Source organism: Sceloporus occidentalis, unplaced genomic scaffold (genome assembly GCF_023333645.1).
Source record: "Sceloporus occidentalis isolate IW3139 unplaced genomic scaffold, rSceOcc1.0.p SCAF_346, whole genome shotgun sequence".
Taxonomy (NCBI): domain Eukaryota; kingdom Metazoa; phylum Chordata; class Lepidosauria; order Squamata; family Phrynosomatidae; genus Sceloporus; species Sceloporus occidentalis.
In genome coordinates, this window is record NW_028317326.1 from 227,750 (window position 1) to 246,012 (window position 18,263).

Here is an 18,263-nt window from a genome sequence, read left to right on the forward strand (position 1 = left end):
AGTCCTTGGTCTCATTTTAGATTCATGGTAGCCATATGCCTATCCCATGAATGGGAGGCTGTTCCACGTATCTACCACCCTCTCAGTAACATAAAACTTCCCTACATTCCATCTAAGCCCCTTTAGATGATGACCTCTTGTTCTAATACTTCTCCTCCATCGAAATAAACTTCCCTCCTTTACTTTGTTAAATCTCTTTGAGTATTTAAGTGTTACTATCACATCTCTCATCTCTCTTCTTTCCTCCAAGCCATACAAATAACAAGGTTTAGTAAATAATTTAGCAGAAAAGGTCATGGGGCCTGGCATGTTATTACGAGGAGCCATCTTAATTGCTATACCTGTACTTTCTAGATTATCACCGAAAACAACACCGAGTTTACCAACAAAGGTCTATAAAGCCTTAGGCTCTGAACTCATGGAAATATGGGGTAGGGTGTATTAGACACAAAACACTTGCATGCCTCTATACTCATTACTCATGAATTCGTTGGGGACACTGATTGGAAATGTTTGTACTTTCAGGTGTTCGCTATGCAGGAAAGAGTAGAAAGAATGAGCCCCCAAGCTGAGCTGGCGCGTCGATGTCTCGAATTGTATGAGGAGTTGAATGTGCCGGATAAGCCCTGCCCTGGAAATGGGGAATGGAAAGCTCTTCATCTGGCCGCCTGGAATGGGAATACGCGCCTTGTCAAACTACTGCTGCAACAAGGAGAGAAAGTGGATGACAGGTATGACTGGTCATTCAGTAAATTTGTGTGTCATGAACCTTTAGATAACTGGTGGGTGTCCCAGGTTTCCTCTACTGTTCTAGAGTTCTAGGCAGTATAACAGGTTGGTGTTAGAGTTATCCTCTAGTGTTCTAGAGTTCTAGGCAGTATAACAGGTTGGTGTTCCAGTTATCCTCTAATGTTCTAGAGTTCTAGGCAGTATAACAGGTGGGTGTTCCAGTTATCCTCTAGTGTTCTAGGCAGTATAACAGGTTGGTTTTCCAGTTATCCTCTAGTGTTCTAGAGTTCTAGGCAGTATAACAGGTGGGTGTTCCAGTTATCCTCTAGTGTTCTAAGCAGTATAACAGGTTGGTGTTCCAGTTATCCTCTAGAGTTCTAGGCAGTATAACAGGTGGGTGTTCCAGTTATCCTCTAGTTTTCTAGGCAGTATAACTGGTGGGTGTTCCAGTTATCCTCTTGTGCTCTAGAGTTCTAGGCAGTATAACTGGTGGGTGTTCCAGTTATCCTCTAGTTTTCTAGGCAGTATAACTGGTGGGTGTTCCAGTTATCCTCTTGTGCTCTAGAGTTCTAGGCAGTATAACTGGTGGGCGTTCTCAGTTAGCCTTGTGTTCTAGAGTTCATCTCAGGCTTTCAACAGAAAGTTTAACTTTCTATTCATGTCTGTATACGGTCTACAGAAGATAAAAAATGCTGGTTCCAGTAGGGTGAAGTCTCTATCTGCACTGGCCCTAAACTTGGTTGATAGTATACCGTATCTTCATAATGCCAATATGCTATGTTCCTGACCCACCACCAAGTAGACTAAGGGTTGTGTTTTGGGGGTACCATGAGGAGTTGCGAGTCCAGGCTTAAATATCTGCTACTTCTGGCTAATCTTCTTCATGGAGACTACCCGTTTATTCCTGTACCTCACATACAACATTATTCTAATTAAAAAATGTAGGGGGTGCCAATGATCTTTGCACTTAGAACATATGGAGTTCAAATTAAACTCTGTCAAATTAAAGCCCAGCAACAGTATGTGTCAAGTGACCACAATACTACTGTTCCGACACCATATGGTTTGACAACGGCGATATCTTTTCATTTTGTCTAATTAGCATACCTGGGCTGAGCGCTGCTCCTTCGGTTCTCCGGGACAAGACCTGAATCCTTTCGGGCTTCGTTCGCTCCGTGCTTTGTAAGGCTGTACATGTATATTTACGATTAACCAAAATTGTGATTTTTGACCCTATTAAGCTTATTCACACTTTAACTGTAAAGATGTGACGCTTTCAATAATCCCAAATCACACAATGTATTATGCCCATTCACATTTGTAATCCTTTGTCAGGCTGGGTGTCATTCATAGCAATATGTTGCATGCGTTAATTACTAAAGTCTCCTGGCTGCAAAGTTTAGACAAGTCAACAAAAAGAATAACTCATATATCAAGGCATACTTTTCAATACGTTTTTACGGTAAGAACCGATCAGTGACGTCTTGTGTGACACATGCAAGGCATGTCCTGAAAAATGAGAATGAGGCAGTTTTGATACACAATTAAAGAACAGATATTGGGAAGGATTTGGGTATTCAGCAGTTCAGGCATAGGGTGACTAGAGTGACATTATCCCCATGTCTGTTTGTCTCTGAAACCTTTCTTTTTGGTAACTTACTTTTTTTATTTTAATACCATTAAATATATATATTTACCATTTAGATATTTCCTTTATTATGGGTCCATTTCTTTTTCTGTGAACCTAATACTGTGTATCTTTCCTGCCTATAAATCATATAAATTGCCCCCAGATTTAATTTAAAAAATCTAGCCACCTTAGACTAGGAATGACATTTCTAATGCTGCATTTTGTCATGAAATAAATAACAGCAGAGGCGGTAGAATAGTACCTCCAAGAAGCCTGGCTCATCAAGACGTATTTGTCCATGGATATGTTCATACAGATGTGCACGAGGACCAGAACACTTAAGATGAGAATGAGCTTGAGCCAGCTCGGCTCCAGGTCGCACTCATCCACTTGACGAGCCAGCCTAAGTCAGGCATTAGCCTCAACTGCACAATGGCTTACTCAGCAACAGTAGTGAATGTTGATAGGTTGTTGCCATTGCAACATCAAATAAACTTTAAACTATGAACTCAAAAGTATTTTTTAAATAAAACACAAGATCTAATTATTTGTTTTTGTCTTAGCGTAAAGAGCACCTTTTGTTTAAGTAGAACGCCACTTTCAATTATGTCTCAATTCAATTGTTTTTATATAAGATATCAGATTTCGATTTGAAGTGATGCGTCCTCTTTGAAAAGATGTATTTGCATAGCATTGTTTGCTGAGAAGCAAGAACAGCCAGTCCTTCAGAATATGACAATGCTATGTAACAAGACGGACTTACTGGCACAATGCTTGCTTGGGTGATGTCTGGTGGGTTCACTTGGGAAATAGTTTAATAGTTTATTATCTCTGCTATGCTTTAGGGGACCTCCAAGGTGCCACAGTTGGCCCTTTTATGATTTCTGGTGCTATTGCAAAGTGGGATACATTAATTGACACAGACCCTTTGACAAAGCATACGGGAAGCCTCAAAATCTTGTGTTATGCCACTGATACGATAATCATTATGAATCAATCAAATATGTCTAAAATATGAAAAATGTCAAGCACTCATGTTTCCTGACTATACTTAGAGATGATAAAAGGGTTAATTTATGGGTTTGCTATGTATTACTATAAAAATATTTTCTTCTGTCTTGTTAGGGACAGACTTGGCTGGACACCTTTACACTGCTCTGCAACAAATGGACACCTTGCCTCCGCAAAGCTGTTAATTCAGCGAGGAGCATTAATCAGCAGCGAGGATGACTCTGGATGCACCCCTCTCCACCATGCTGCTTGGAGTGGCCACACACACCTGTCAGAAATGCTTCTTCAACGTGGAGCCAAAGCTAGTGCCAGAACCAAGGAAGGTCTTACACCTCTTCACTTGGCAGCGGCCAACGGACACACTCTTATTACTCAACTGCTGCTGAAACAGGGCCTAGACCCTTGTGTAGGAGATGACCACCAATGGAGCCCTCTTCACTGGGCCACGGTGAACAACCAACTCCATATCATGGAACTGCTGAAAGAACGCAGAGCCCCATTTGACCTGAGAGCGTCCGGAAGTCTTACTCCATTGCACATTGCTGCCGAAACTGGGAAGCTAGAAACTCTGAGTTACCTGCTAGAGAACGGAGCCGACGTTAATGTCACAGACCAGTTGGGACAGACGGCAATTGCAATGGCAGCTGGTAATGGCAGCTTAGAGGTATGTTTGCAGAGCGACAAAAACGATCTAAGATATGTCGCAATTTGTCATTGTAACTAGGGCAACAACATTTCGTCAAACAAGGAACATAAAGTACATAATGACAATGCATGAGGAAGGAAAGATCAGCTCTTGTACAATGGAATCCTTTGATCTTTCATAGGAACAAAAACTATAGCTGGAGGATTCTTAGTATAAGGTCTTGTTTGCCAGAACCCGACTAGGCTCCAGAGATAGCCCTTATCGGGAAAAAAAGGTTGCCAGGTTTAGTTGTGTAGTATTTTCTTTTGTGTTTTGGGGACTACAAAGGACTCTCAATGCTATTTCTTAACAGTCTAATCTGTGACGGACATACATTTTCAATCCAAGTCAGTAAAAAGTACAATCTGTGCCTGGGATAGAAACCTATTGTGTTTAAAATAGTAAACAGCTGAAATGTAACCTTTGGAATTTGAAACATTTACTAAATATTTAGTAAATTAAGATTTCATGGGCCAAAACTTTTTAACTAAGATGAAGGTAGTAAATATGGAGTTACTCCAGCCAACCATCGACCTCATTAAATTGTGTTGCTTTGTTATAGCTCATATGGAGTGTTTGGACTGCAAGTGACATTTCACCTTCCCTCCTAGGTGGTCCGACTACTCTTGGAAAAGAAAGCACAGGTCGATGTTCAGGACAAGCATGGCCGTACAGCATTACACAAAGCCGCCGGCGCAGGTCACCTGCCTGTCGTAGAGTTGCTTGTTCAGAATGGCGCATCCCTCAACCAAAGAGATAATCTCAATCTGACTCCAATGCAGAGAGCGTCTATCTGGGGACACAAAGCAGTATCCCGATATTTGCAAGACTTTGGAACAATTGCAAGCACTTTAAATTGCCTTTGATTATTTTATTTTATTTTACTGGTTATAACTTGTTTACTGCTTTGTTAAATATATTATAAATACGTTTAAAAGAAACAAAAATGTCTGGGCCCCTCCCAATTTCATCTCTGCTATCTCCTTAAGGTCAAATAAGTAGAATGATGCCAATTTATGCAAATGAATTCTACTATTCGGCGGGTATTGGTTTGTTGAAGGTGTTACAAGTTGCTATTGGTAGCAATATATATACATATATATATATATATATATATATATATATATCTCAATTAAAGAATAAAGGATGATGGTTCCCAGATTGAGAATTTTTTGGCATTAAATCCGGGCTGGACTGGGTCCTGGCACTTTAAGGTCAGTGGCCGTCAATGACATAGGTGGTCTGACAACTGGATATGAGTTTCGCCACTTCTCCTGGTCACTCCGCGGAAACTCTGGGTCGTTCACACCCACTCCCCGTCCACTTCCCCTCCAAAAATGGCGTGTGTCATGTGATGTCAGGAGGAACTCCCGCAACAGCTACACTAATGTCTATGGGTTCATGTGAAAATTATGTTCTTAAAGGAAATATCTAATCTTATTTTTGTTCTTTTACAAAAAAGTTGTAATTCTGGAGGAAAAATCACTTTTGGAATGAGTTTCTATGTTGCAGTAGTGGTTCAGAGACACTGATGCAGATAAGATCTGTCGGTCCTTCTTCCTAATAAAACTTTAATTTTATTGTATTGGTCCCGGTTTCGTCGCAGCTATATTTGCCCAGCTGATGGCCGGAAGGCTGCCCTGTATGTTACACACAGCAGGGGATTTAGGCTGACTGTATTTCCAGTACAGAATCCAAAAGATTCTGTTGGGTTACTGCGAATTTCCTTTCTACGATAATAGAAATTGTATTGCAGCAGCGCACGTGCCCAGCATACCTGGGAACTCTCTGGGTTTGAACCGCACCGCTTCTCCGGGTCAATACCTGAATCCTCCGGGTCGAGGGAGCGGGGTCTTGACATGCCCCGCTCCTCATTTCCCCATTAAATGGGGGTGTTTCTCGCAATGTCAGCCGGAATGCTCCCGAAGTCAGCGGGACCGACCACCGACGTCATGGGACTGCCCACCGACGTCAGCGGCAAGTTCTGACTGCGTCTCTCAAGGGCAGGCTCCAGGTAGCCGGAGCTCAGAAGTGCCCAGGTATGGTGCCCAGGCATGTTGATGTCAGTGGGCGTTACCGCTGACATCAATGGGCCATCCCGCAGAGAACCAGAGAAGTGGTGTTTCTCCCGGTGTTCTCCCGGTCAAACCTGGAGAGTTCCCGGGTATGTTTATATTGCGCCATCATATTTCACAGTGCTGTGTAACGGCTAAATAGGACATATTAAGTAGTATATAACATAACAAGGGGACTTACAGAAACATCAGGTAAGGAGGGCCCGGCTCAAACGAGCTTACAATCTCACGTGTAGCTATATAGTCAGCTTGTGAGCAGGTCCATCCTTACCTAATGAATAAGTTCACCATAGACTGTGAATTCTAGTTTTGTCAGACCCTTTGAATGTATGGACTGTAAAAAGTGCTGTGGGAATTGTTGGGGCTAAATAATAATAATAATAACTCTAAAAAAGCTATATATTAAAGAAATTTTTTTTTGTTTTGTTTTTTTTACACACTTCAAGCTATAAACACATTTCTGTATGTGCTATTGGGACATTTACAGCTGTAGAACACTGTGATATACTTCTGCCCATTAAAGTGGCTAGAAAAAAAATATTTCTTGATTTAAATAGCGCCATCATATATCACTGGGGAAATGGGGACATCGGGGCAATAGAGCGGGTTCTCAGAACAATTTTGGTCTGAAAATGTTACAAATGTTACAAATATCTAGTAGAATTAATGCAAAAAACAACAACTTTGCAGCACATGGAAATCTATATTTTAATTGGACTAAAAAAAATAAATATTGGTCCAATGCAAAAATCTATCATCACATACTGCAATACTAGGCTTTGTTAATTTTCAGACGTCAGGCATTCAATAAAGTTTGTTCTGAAAGACGTGCAGTGCGTAGAACGCACGTGCTGTGCTTGCGTAGAGATGTAAACAGAAGAGACTGCAATAGAAACTGACAGCGGGTTAGAGGGGTGCAATAGGTCGTCCTCTACGTCCGGCGCTCTACAGACGGCGCCATTTGTATGTAGACCAACACTCTTTGCATTCTATATATCTGGCTTCGACAACATGGCTACTGTTTCGAGGACATCTAACAGAGCTGTTTGTAACTTGTGTTTAGAGCTCTGAGCGTAAATGTCAGTGTGTTCACAGTAGGCGCTTCCATGATTGTGTAGGGCATCTGGTGTGGTTAGTGAAGGGCAAAACATGGTATTTCTTAGTTTATCTCGTTGGGTTCGCAGCCGAGGTCCAGATCGTTACTGGAAGGTGCAGGAAGTGCTGAAACATGCCCGGGTAAGTGAATAAGTTATACTTAATAGCCACACAGACTGCAAATTCTCTTTAAATAAGAATCCTCATAAAATGTGTTCTCTGGGGCAGCGGTGGTCTTAATTCAGCATGCTGGATTTCCCATAGTCCTAAGAAATGGGTAAATTGGGGTCACCAAGGTCCTCTGTGTGGAGCGGGTGGCTTTATAGGTTTATTTTTACACTGCAAATCATAATCTTAATTTTAGGAAAGGCTGGGGGTCATAAAGCAGAAGGACGCGCTTTGATCATGTCGGTATTTGTCAGGATTAAAATTACAGATCAAACTAATTAAGTAAAATGCAAATATTTCCACCGGTGGCTTTCATAGACGGGTCGGGGCAGGTTAAACGGACATTCCATACCTTTTGTATGCATTGATTGTATAGGGGGCTCCCTGTGAAACTTGCGTGTCCCTTTAATATGTCGGTTATTTAATGTGTCTGTAGTAGGTGTATAGCATATAAAACCACAATGATTAACGATGATTTCACATTTTTAGGTCAGCACTTCTCCTTAATCGAAGTAATGCATTTTTGGCAAAACTGTTTTAAATTCTATAACCTATTCGATAACTTGATCATCTGTATTGCGATTACAAAATAAAACCAGAAAATGTTAGTTTACTGTATCCTTAGAGTAAATCGCTTACTGCCCTTGATCAAAGCCTTATGTTTAATTCATGTGATGTTTTTTATTTTTACTTATTTTGTCTATTTCTAGCACTTTCGTGGAAGGAAGAATCGCTGTTACAGCTTGGCCGTGCGAGCTGTCCGCCGAGCCTTTGTTTATTCTACCAAGGCCAGAAGGGCTAAGAAGTGCATTATGAGAACGGTAATATATATATGTGTCAGTGAAAAGGCATGGAAAGGGTTAAATGTGCTTTTTGTTCATTTTTCTCCATATAGGAAATGCTCTTAACATGTTAAATGTTATTTTCAGTTTAAAATTGTCTTTAATTATTTTCACCTATTGTATCTGCTGGCGCCATATAATTAAATCTAATGTCTTTCTCCTTATTTTGATTGTTGTGGTAAGGCTCATCTTCATAGTAAATCATTATGGTTCTGTGTTGATTTAATACAGTCCTCTGCTATATTTTGCTTCATATGTATGCGTTGCTTTCAGCTTCCTCATAGCAGTTAGAGGCGTAGTGAAGTAAGGGCTTTGAGATCCATTGGTGATACAACTCAGAAACTAAGTAGACATCTAGTTTTGGTTAGCCTTAAATTAAGGTGGCTTCATAAAAGATGAAAATAGACATTACTTAAAGCATAAAAGAAGGCCGTGTCTGTTGTGCTAGCATTTTTATTACTCGTTACAGCTGTGGATAAACAGAATCGCTGGAGCAACTCGGGAACACGGCATGAAGTATCCTGCCCTGATATGTAACCTTGTCAAGGTAAGTAAATACATACACTACCATTTAGAAGTTTGGGGTCACTTAGAAATGTCCTTGTTTTTTAAAGAAAAGCAACCTTTGTCCATTAAAATAACATGAAACGTATCAGAAATCCAGTGCGGACAGGGTTAATGTTTTAAATGACTATTGATTTTTGATGGAATATCTTTATAGGTGCACAGAGGCCTTTATCACTCCCATCACTCCTGTGTCCCAATGGCCTTTTATCACTCCCATTACTCCTGTGTTCCGATGGCACGTTGTGTTTGCTGATCCAAGTTAAAATTTAAAAGGCTAATTGATCATTAGAAAACCCTTTCGTAATTATGTTACATCTAGAAATTTCCTTGTTTTCCAGGAAAACAGCTAAATGGCCCCAAACTTATGTATCTGTTACCAAAATAGTTACATTCACTCAGATGAACATAGTTATCTATAATGTATGTTGTGCTGACTTGGTTTATAAACTGTCCAGCAGTGTTTAAGGAATTTAATAGACTATAACCATGCTGTCAAAGAACATCTATTTCAGGGGTATGTATAGGGCTACAGGAAAGTTTTCATGCTGCTAGAAATAGCGAAAACCTTTTGTAATCTGATTTTTTTCCTCTTGCGTGATTTCCAGTGTCAAGTGGCCCTTAACCGGAAAGTCATCTCAGATTTGGCCATCACTGAACCAAAGACCTTTAAATCTTTGGCTGCTTTAGCCAAGAGAAGGAAAGAAGAAGGATTCCTTTCAGCCCTTGGGGATGGAAAAGAACCGGAAGGAATATTTTCTAGAGTGGTGCATTATAACTAACTACGTGGCCCTTAAAAAGAGAGAGAGAACTCTTGTTGGAGAGAAAAATGTTTTCTATGTCATTGCCTTTTTAGTTATTATAAGGGTAACGTTGCTTTGAAAACAAAGGTCGTTCTCCTGCTGCGACTGGCATTATCCAGGTCCGTAGGCTTCCTATGTGGTCCTAGCGGCTACATCGCTTAATACTAGTCCTAGGTTGTAGCCGCTGAGTGCCTGTGCGCCAGTGAAATGTGCCACGTGGAGCGGGGACACCAGCCGGTAACCTCTCCTTTACAGCAAAAACCATACCATTCCTTCCGATGACATGATCTAATTATTTTGTTGATTGACTACATGTTTTGGAAACATTACTTTCACATTGAAAACACAGCATTGCTCCAGGTGGTATAAGCTTATTATTGTTTATGTACAAAACCATACAAACATTTGACAATAAAACATGAGAATGTCTGCCTTTGTGTCATTTAGGTGGTGTTTGAGTCTAAATCATTCAAAAAATATGCTCCGGATGTGCTAAAAGTAATAAATACTTTGGAATGATGCATGAGTAGTATATACAGATTTATGCCTGTGCCTTCCAGGTATAATGAGAGGTTTAATTAGTAAAAGCATCACCCGAGCTGCTCAGAGAGATATTTTTATGTCCTAGTAACAGAAGTGGCCCAAACAACCACTAGGAAGTAATAGTAAGTCCTAAGGAATTTAAACTGGCAGGCAACGATGTACATTTGGTGTCTGCATCGTATTAAAAGGCCCCATGCCTTCTTATAGTCTATATAGGCTCTGCTGAATTGGGGCGGCCGCCATAGTGTAAATGGGCCAGTTGGGGTGATTGAAGATCTCCCAGCAGGACACCAAGGGAAATTTAGGTTGCGGGTAAAGACGTAAGCAGGAATGGCCGCAATGTTAGTATGTGAAACGCATCCAGCTCCATGTCCTTTTGTGTACTTCATTGCGAATATAAGATTTACACGGTCTGCATTGGCATCCATCGGCTTTGTCGCTTGTGGTTAACTATGGATTGTGTGATTTCGGCGAAGGACTTTGGATCCGACCCTGCGGTTTGCTGAGCACCTGACGCTTTTTCGGGGGAGTTGGACTCTGTGAGTGGCTGCGGCGGCTGTGAGTATTTGAACTGGTTCTGGAATGCAAACTTTATTCAATTGGTAAAATAGGAATCGCTTTTATAGATCGTTATATGCCGCCCCGGAGCCCCCCCCACTATTCTTAATGGGGTAGAGAGAGCAGTTCCCGCAACCAGAAGTTCTCCTGAGTGACTCAGAGAAGCAGCACTTAAGCCGGAGTTTCCGGGCAAAAATCAAGTACAGTTATATGTTGGATTATATAGCGCCATCACATTCCGCGGTGATGTACAATGGATATAAGTCTCAATTTGGTCTTTAGCTGAATGTTTATGTTTTCAGGGCCTTGGGTGTCTCTTTTCTTCACTTTGGCTTCATCTGAAGAAAGAACCTCCGAGGTTCTGAAAGCTGATGTGACTACATCTTTTTATATGTTGACTCAATAAATGGCATCGCCTTTTACTAAAGAGTCCAACCCGGGCCCCTGCTTTGGGTTTCATATCTTTGTACTGTCATTGTACCGCTTGGTCTTTGCACAGGCCTGTAATTCTTTTAAGCGCCGACATTGTATTAAGATTTGAAATATATAAGCGCCTCTATTTCGCTTGAAGGTTATATCTCTAGTGTTTAGAGCTCTTTGTTTATCATAGCGCAAGTATGAGTCAAAAGGCCGGAAATGACGGTGGGACTAGGTGGGAAGCCGTTAAGGCACGTTTCGTGACGCCATTTCGAAACCAGTTTTTTTTCAACTTTGATAGACAAGTGGGTGAACCAGTAAGAACCCTAGCGGTGGCGGCGACAGCCAATCAGAGCGCACCAGGCTGGTTGGGGAATTCTGTAGAGAGTAGACAGTGAGAGCCGCGCTGTAAGTCCTGGGGAGAAAATAGATAAGATGGCGGCCGTTACTAGCACCGCACCGACCAACGGGATCCTCATTGGCGACAAGATGTACTCTGGCGTCCTGATTTCTCTGGAGAACTGTCTTATGCCCGAGGAAAAATGCGCCCTCACGCCGTCCATCGTAGACGGTCTCGACATGGACACGGAGATGGACCTTCGCTGTGTGGGCTGCGAGCTCATTCAGGCAGCCGGCATTTTGTTGCGACTTCCTCAGGTGAGGCCAGCAGGCCCCGTGGGCCTGAAATAGCTTTATATTGACCCTTCCACGGCGTTGTGGTCGCGGGTTCCCGGCTTTGGCCTAGACTGAGTGACAGAGCCTGGCCTGGAGTTACAGGGCGCAGCCAGACAATGAGGGCCTGGTAGAGTATGTGCGGCGGGGGTGTACGAGCCTTTACATTGCCACTCAACCCTCAGTGCTGCCTGCGTTAGGTTACGAGTCCACGCCGGGCAGCTATGGGTTAATCTTTTTATGTAGCGCCATCAAATGATGTAGCGCTGTACAATGGGTAGACAGAACAAAACAAGTGTTATGAAACATAACAATATGACGTACAGAAACAACAGGTGAGGAGGAGCTTAGTACTTAATTCTTGGTAATCGCCTCCGAAACATGGCTTTTATTTATATAACCACGAAGAGGAGACCACTGAGACCTCTAAAGCGCATTGCTTTTCAGTGTTGTGTGTTCTCACAGTATCTGTGTGACCGATCTGTCACATCCCCTGTACGTGTACAGGAGACATAGTCATACGTGATCACTGCTGATCCTAAGACCTCTGTAAGCTTGTATGCGGTACATGTAATCACACTGCGTGTAGCCGTCACGAAGTTACATGCTAGACCCCGGCTTCCCGTAACGCATGCCGGGCTTTGTTCCTTTTATTAAACTGCTGCAGCTTTAAAGGTACCCGTAAAAAATGTCAGTGATGTAACCTGGTGAGAAAACCAGTAATCACCGGTAACCCCTGGCCGGCGGATTAGGGCTCCGTAGTGTGACGCAAGTTTTGAAGGCAGCTGCGGCTTTGTTCTGTTTCCGGCCCCGTGGATCTGGAGCGCGCGTCGTTACCGCTCCTTTCCACGGTGGAATTTTTTGTTTTTCCATTTCCTCGCCGCCCTGGGAGTTCACGGCGGCCGCCCGCTTCCTCGTACACGGCTGTCGCTCTTACATCGAAGCAAAACGGCGGAGAACCCGATGGCTTATAGCGCAAACATTAAACTTCGCTCTTTGTTTAATCTATAAGTTTTTTTTGAGGGGGGTGGTCCATAAGAAAACTTTAGAGTTATTTAGCTGCCTTTGATTTGCACAGACTGTCGTTCTTCAGGTTATACACGCAGTTGACACGGTGGCAGCGATTTGCTTATTTAAAAGAATTCCATCCATCGCTGTATTTTCGGTGGGCTGTAAGCTTGTGATCCGGGCCGTCTTTACGCATCAGTACATCAGACCATCGCTTCGGGTTTTGTCAGACCTTTGCATTTATGAACTGTAAAAAGCGCTGCTTAATTTGGTGCTATAAAAAACACCATTTTCTTTTTTTCTTTTTTTTTTTTTTCCTCTAATGATCCTCATATTTATTTTTTAGGTTGCCATGGCTACAGGACAGGTGTTGTTCCAGCGGTTCTTCTATACAAAATCGTTTGTAAAGCATTCCATGGAGGTAACCATCTCCACCTTCAACCTTCAACTATTTAGGAACACGTGTTTAGTGCATGCCATTTGTTTAGATGATAAGGTAAAAGTATATGCGTGATAGATATGGTGTTTTAATTGCGTGTCTCCCCCACCCCAGCATGTTTCAATGGCCTGTGTCCACTTGGCATCGAAAATTGAGGAGGCACCGAGGCGCATCCGAGATGTGATCAATGTGTTTTACCGCCTTCGACAGTTGAGAGAAAAACAGTAAGTTCCAAATAGTAGGCGTTGCAGCGATTGGATGTGATGTGAGTTATTCTGAGCAGGGACTTGTTGATCTTGCTGGACAGCTTTCGGATTTACCTGAGCGGCTGATGAGCAGCATGCATACTTTAGGTATCAAGTCGTAATGGCATCACTGGTTACGTATAATTGTAGATAAACTGCTCCCTATATATATTGACGAGTTGATTGCAAAGTTTTCAAAGTGAAAACTACTTTTAAGATCTTCATAGAGTCTCCCATCTTGTCGGGGGTTAAATTGTGCTACAGCATTCTCTCTCTCTTTACAATGTTATTTCTTATAAACACAGTTATGCAGGGTTCCAGCTTTTTCCAAGTAACTAGATTCTTGTAGATAGGAGCCGTTATCAATAATTACCCCTTTTTGACAGGAAACCAGTACCGTTAACCTTGGATCAGGAGTATGTTAACCTAAAGAACCAGATTATTAAAGCAGAGAGAAGAGTCTTGAAGGAACTGGGCTTCTGTGTCCACGTCAAGCATCCTCACAAGGTGAATACTCTTGCCATCTCAACGCTGCACGTTTAGGCAAAATGTTGTTTTTTGGTAATATGCTAATGAAACATTTACTGTTTAAAAACAAGTATAACGTTGTAACATTCCTTGTCGGGTTGGCATAAAAATTTTTGTGTTATAAATGCCTTGATTTTCCCCCCCCCCCCAGATCATTGTAATGTACCTCCAGGTGTTGGAATGTGAAAAGAATAAATATCTGGCCCAGACTTCATGGTAAGTGACTTGTTCCGGCATTTACTCTAGTGATCACTGATGTCTAAAATGTGAACCTTTTTGTTGCTAACAAGGTCTGTGGGTCACTGCTGGCCAATATGTATGAACCCTATTGGCATTGCAGTCCATTCAGTTACAGCTCTTTCCCAGTGTTCTCTGTGAAGATCTGATTGCCATTGACTGAAGGGAAATGCTGCATGAGATTCGCTTCAGCTTTCCCAAATATGAAGCGGAGTGGTGTATTCAGATCAGTTGGGAAAAATATTGTGAGACCCTATTAAGGTTGCATATATTGTACTTTAGTTACATGGATTATTGTAAATTATTTTTCTTAAACTGCAAATTCTTTTGTTTTTTTAAAGAATAAAAATCTGTAATTTTTCAAGGGGTATGTTAAAATTGTTAAAAGATATGTAACGTATAATTCCAGCATTGCATGTGGCATCAACAGTTGTTTGGTCTTGCTTCTGCTTTGTGGGGAAGGGATGTGATTGGGGGGGGGGGGGGGGGGCTGCTGTAATATATCCTCTAACTGATCTTGTCTGGTACATGTTCTTGCTGGATGGAGAGCCCATTTTAACATTTGTTTTCTGTACTCTTTTGATCAAAGGCTAGCCTCTGAGGGTAAGTGACTAAGACTTCTCCTCTGCTGTCCAAGCGCTTTGGTGCAGGGATAGCTGCCGTCTTCAGTCAGTCCCAAGCAGGTTCCCCAGAAAGAAGGCTGCCTCTGGTCAGGTGGTATACGAACAGTGGAGTAACGGGGCCATGGCTCCTTTTGTGCTTCTCATTTATTACCTGTCTGTCCTATCACAGCTAGAATTTAATTTGTAATTATACTATTTACTGTGTTATAACAACTAAAATGTATGACAGCTACAGACTGTAAAACATTCAAGATTTGTTATTGAAATGGTATCTGTTAATACATATTGTAAGTCTATAAGCAGCCTATCTTAAGTCTGTTTACCAATTTGTAGTTTGTATTTTTTTTTTTTTTGCATGAAACGTTACTGATTTTGAACGTGTGCAAAATAACTTGGTTATTTCAACTTGAAAAGGTCATTATGGATCAAGCCAAATCCTCATGGAAGAAAAAGAATCTGGAAATTGCTGATGGTGTTTCAACCAAAAGTGCAGAGTTTGACGTGTCAAATTTTATCACTGAACTGTCACCTTTTGTGGACCCACTTCAGCTGCTGGACCTTCTAGAGAGAAACAAATATTGCTCGGTTTCATACTTAAGTGTCCTTTCTTAATATTCAGTAATCCAGTCATTCAGTCAAAAGTTAAAATGGGTTCTCCATCCTGAATAGCTTGGCCTTTTTATTCTCTCCTGTATTTACGCACTGGGAAATTATAGATACATCCCAGCACACAAATGTCAAGAGTAACCACAAAGCAATACGATACCTGCTTTCTGTTTCAGGAATTACATGAATGACAGCCTTCGCACAGACGTTTTTGTGAGGTTCAATCCTGAAACCATTGCATGTGCCTGCATTTACCTGGCTGCCAGGACACTAGAAGTGAGTGTTGTAACTTTATATATATATATATATCTGCAGTGAAAGGCATAGCCGTACAGTGATTTCTGTAATATGGGGAGTGGATTGAGTACTTGTAGTAACATCTGAAGAGCCCTGTGCTCCTTCCTAATATCTAGATTTTCTTACAAAGTGACAACACATGATATGCAGCACTGTGCACTTTAAAGATGGTTAACAAATGCAAAACACATGTACATTTACACATACAGACGCAACACTAGTTTATATTGTATGGAAAGGCAAACCTTGTGGGTCACGTAGGAAATATGTATCTTTTAGATTCCTCTGCCCAATCGTCCACATTGGTTCCTCCTGTTTGGTGCATCTGAAGAGGACATTAGGGAGATCTGCCTTCAGATTATAAAGCTCTATTCACGCAAAAAGGTACGTGTTTTTTGTTTCGCCTTTTCGTTTAAATGCCTGTTGAATGCGTGCCCTTATATTATTGGGTACTTCTGCTTTGACAGCACAGTATCTCGTTTTGCAGGCTGATTTGGCGGCGCTGGAAAGTAAAGTGGAAAAAAGAAAGCAAAGCCTTGAGGAAGCTAAAGCTAAGGCCAAAGGGCTTCTACCAGATGGGACCCCATGTTTGGACACTGCTCCGGAATTTTCACCTTCCTCTAAAAATGGTTAGTATTTTATTTGGATGATGTGTAGCTTTATATTTTGTGTGTGTGTGTGTGTGAGCAGTAATGAACCTGTCTTATTCAATTTCAGATTCTCCAAAGGAAGGCAAATCAAGTAAATCGTCACCACTTCATGTAAACTTATTAAAAAATGTCAAAAGAAAAATAGATGGGACCAAGAGACCACAATCTTCAAGTCCTGTAAATGGGTAAGTCTTCAATTCATATGATATTTTAGGTATTAGGCACCAAATCCACCAGATAACAGATATGGGTCCCCAGCCCATCCAAAACGGAACACAAAGAAGAAAGCAATTCAATTGTTCTGTACTTCCAGCACTAAGCTGGGTGCAGCTGATCACAATCCTCATGTAGCAGTCAGTAAAACTTGGCTTTTATTCATAGTTTAAAATACAATGACTCGGTAGCATATATTTTGTTCCGTGGTAAGGCATACATCAACCTGCACGTAATGTGTTTTGTCCGCCCTATTTGGACCTAATCCACAGAACAAAATTTGTGCTTCGGTGTCATTACGTTTTGAATGATGAATAAAAGCTAAGTCTTACTGACTGTTACATGCATCAGGTTTAGTGCTGGCTGTCAAAAAAGCTATTTGACGGTTCCAAATATTTAATTTACCCTTTTATAGGAGATCATAATTTTGTTGATTTATCTTGGTATGAAAGAAAACCAAACTGGATGATCTCACTGGTTCACTAGTGTGTGTATGTGCTGAACACTGCACTGCGTCTTCTGCTTGTACTGATTGAAAAAGTGATGGGAATCCTGAAATGCCGCTCAAAGATGGTGTATGGTTTATACATTTTGAGGTTTGAAAAGGGTTACTTCTAGAATTGCTAATTTTGATGTAATTTGCAGTGTTTTTTATGATTAACTTTGCAGCTACATTAAGTGAACTTTGCTTTCTTTCTGTTACCAGAATAGCAAAAGGGAGAGACAGTAGAAGTGGCAGCAGAAACAGAGATCAGAGTTACTCCCGATCCCATTCCCGATCTGTATCTCCAAAGAGGTGAGTAACGATGGCAGCATACAGAACTCGTGCTCAGCCAGCCCTTTTTATCGTAGGATGCTTAAAGAGTTTCATGGTTGGTAGTGAGCTGGTAGCTCGCGTTTCCTCCACGATGCCCTATAGTTCACCTCCAGTATTAGCATGCAAGCTTTACTGTGAGTTACTGGAGAGAGCAGCAGGTTGTCTCTTTGGTTGCTTAACCTGTAGGTAGCCTGTTGTGGGTTTTGTTTTGTTTTGTTTTTTATTCTCATAAATTTTTTTTTAATAAATAGAAAAAGTGAAAGCTATTCTACATCCAGCGGTTCAAAATCTCGAAGCAACTCCCGGAGCCGAAGTGATTCTCCCCCTCGAAAACCAAGCCATGGTACTGGCAAAAGCTCAAAAGGTCATTCTTACGGCAAGAGTAATGACTACAAGTACCCAGGACATAAGAGAAGGCGGACACGCAGCAGGAGCTACTCTCCTTCCCACAGCCGTTCAAGGGAGAGCCCGGATTCTGAAAAGTACAAAAAGAAAAGCCACTACTATCGCGAGCACCGGGGAGAGCGCTCACGGTCTTATGAGCGAGTCAGCCACAGGAGTTACGACCGGGATTACTCCGGGCACAGCCACCACAGAAGATAACCGCGTTCTTATTGGGACAATCCCCTTGACTTGTTAAAATACAATCTCTGAGTTGTTCAGTGCCAAGTAACTTGTATTGGCTAATAATAAAAATGTATTTAGTCTTGACAATGTTCCTACGGGATAGGCATTTATATTGTTTGGTGCTAAACTAAATACTTTCTAACAATAGTTCGCTGGCTTGTTTTGGCTGCTATTTTTTAAT

The 18,263-nt window shown here is 41.6% G+C and overlaps 3 protein-coding genes across 3 annotated transcripts; all 3 read left to right on the forward strand.

Moving 5' to 3' along the window:
• The first annotated feature begins 534 nt into the window (after positions 1-534).
• Positions 535-6,116, forward strand: LOC149274126 (uncharacterized). The gene is made up of 4 exons (XM_089505774.1): positions 535-731; positions 3,485-4,034; positions 4,667-4,864; positions 5,967-6,116. The coding sequence occupies exons 1-4, from the start codon at positions 535-537 to the stop codon at positions 6,114-6,116; spliced, it is 1,095 nt and encodes a 364-aa protein (XP_089361900.1).
• Positions 6,117-7,279: 1,163 nt separating this feature from the next.
• Positions 7,280-9,581, forward strand: MRPL20 (mitochondrial ribosomal protein L20). Its single transcript, XM_089505802.1, has 4 exons — positions 7,280-7,366; positions 8,104-8,214; positions 8,705-8,782; positions 9,408-9,581. Exons 1-4 carry the CDS (start codon positions 7,280-7,282, stop codon positions 9,579-9,581), a joined length of 450 nt encoding a protein of 149 aa, XP_089361928.1.
• A 1,974-nt stretch (positions 9,582-11,555) lies between these two features.
• LOC149274128 (cyclin-L2-like) lies at positions 11,556-18,058 on the forward strand. Its single transcript, XM_089505796.1, has 11 exons — positions 11,556-11,777; positions 13,147-13,221; positions 13,354-13,463; positions 13,871-13,991; positions 14,164-14,228; positions 15,655-15,754; positions 16,055-16,159; positions 16,263-16,404; positions 16,493-16,610; positions 17,345-17,434; positions 17,707-18,058. The coding sequence occupies exons 1-11, from the start codon at positions 11,556-11,558 to the stop codon at positions 18,056-18,058; spliced, it is 1,500 nt and encodes a 499-aa protein (XP_089361922.1).
• Positions 18,059-18,263: the final 205 nt, after the last annotated feature.

What these genes read in the sequence shown, in the direction of transcription:
- LOC149274126 (XM_089505774.1), top strand. Translation starts at nt 535, where the DNA reads ATGCAGGAAAGAGTAGAAAGAATGAGCCCCCAAGCTGAGCTGGCGCGT. An exon ending in CTGGTAATGGCAGCTTAGAG is followed by an intron (nt 4,035 to 4,666) that starts GTATGTTTGCAG and finishes CTTCCCTCCTAG; the next exon opens with GTGGTCCGACTACTCTTGGA. An exon ending in CTATCTGGGGACACAAAGCA is followed by an intron (nt 4,865 to 5,966) that starts GTATCCCGATAT and finishes TCGCAATGTCAG; the next exon opens with CCGGAATGCTCCCGAAGTCA.
- MRPL20 (XM_089505802.1), top strand. Translation starts at nt 7,280, where the DNA reads ATGGTATTTCTTAGTTTATCTCGTTGGGTTCGCAGCCGAGGTCCAGAT. An exon ending in AGAAGTGCATTATGAGAACG is followed by an intron (nt 8,215 to 8,704) that starts GTAATATATATA and finishes TACTCGTTACAG; the next exon opens with CTGTGGATAAACAGAATCGC. An exon ending in TGATATGTAACCTTGTCAAG is followed by an intron (nt 8,783 to 9,407) that starts GTAAGTAAATAC and finishes CGTGATTTCCAG; the next exon opens with TGTCAAGTGGCCCTTAACCG.
- LOC149274128 (XM_089505796.1), top strand. Translation starts at nt 11,556, where the DNA reads ATGGCGGCCGTTACTAGCACCGCACCGACCAACGGGATCCTCATTGGC. An exon ending in CGACAGTTGAGAGAAAAACA is followed by an intron (nt 13,464 to 13,870) that starts GTAAGTTCCAAA and finishes CCTTTTTGACAG; the next exon opens with GAAACCAGTACCGTTAACCT. An exon ending in TCTTCAAGTCCTGTAAATGG is followed by an intron (nt 16,611 to 17,344) that starts GTAAGTCTTCAA and finishes TTCTGTTACCAG; the next exon opens with AATAGCAAAAGGGAGAGACA.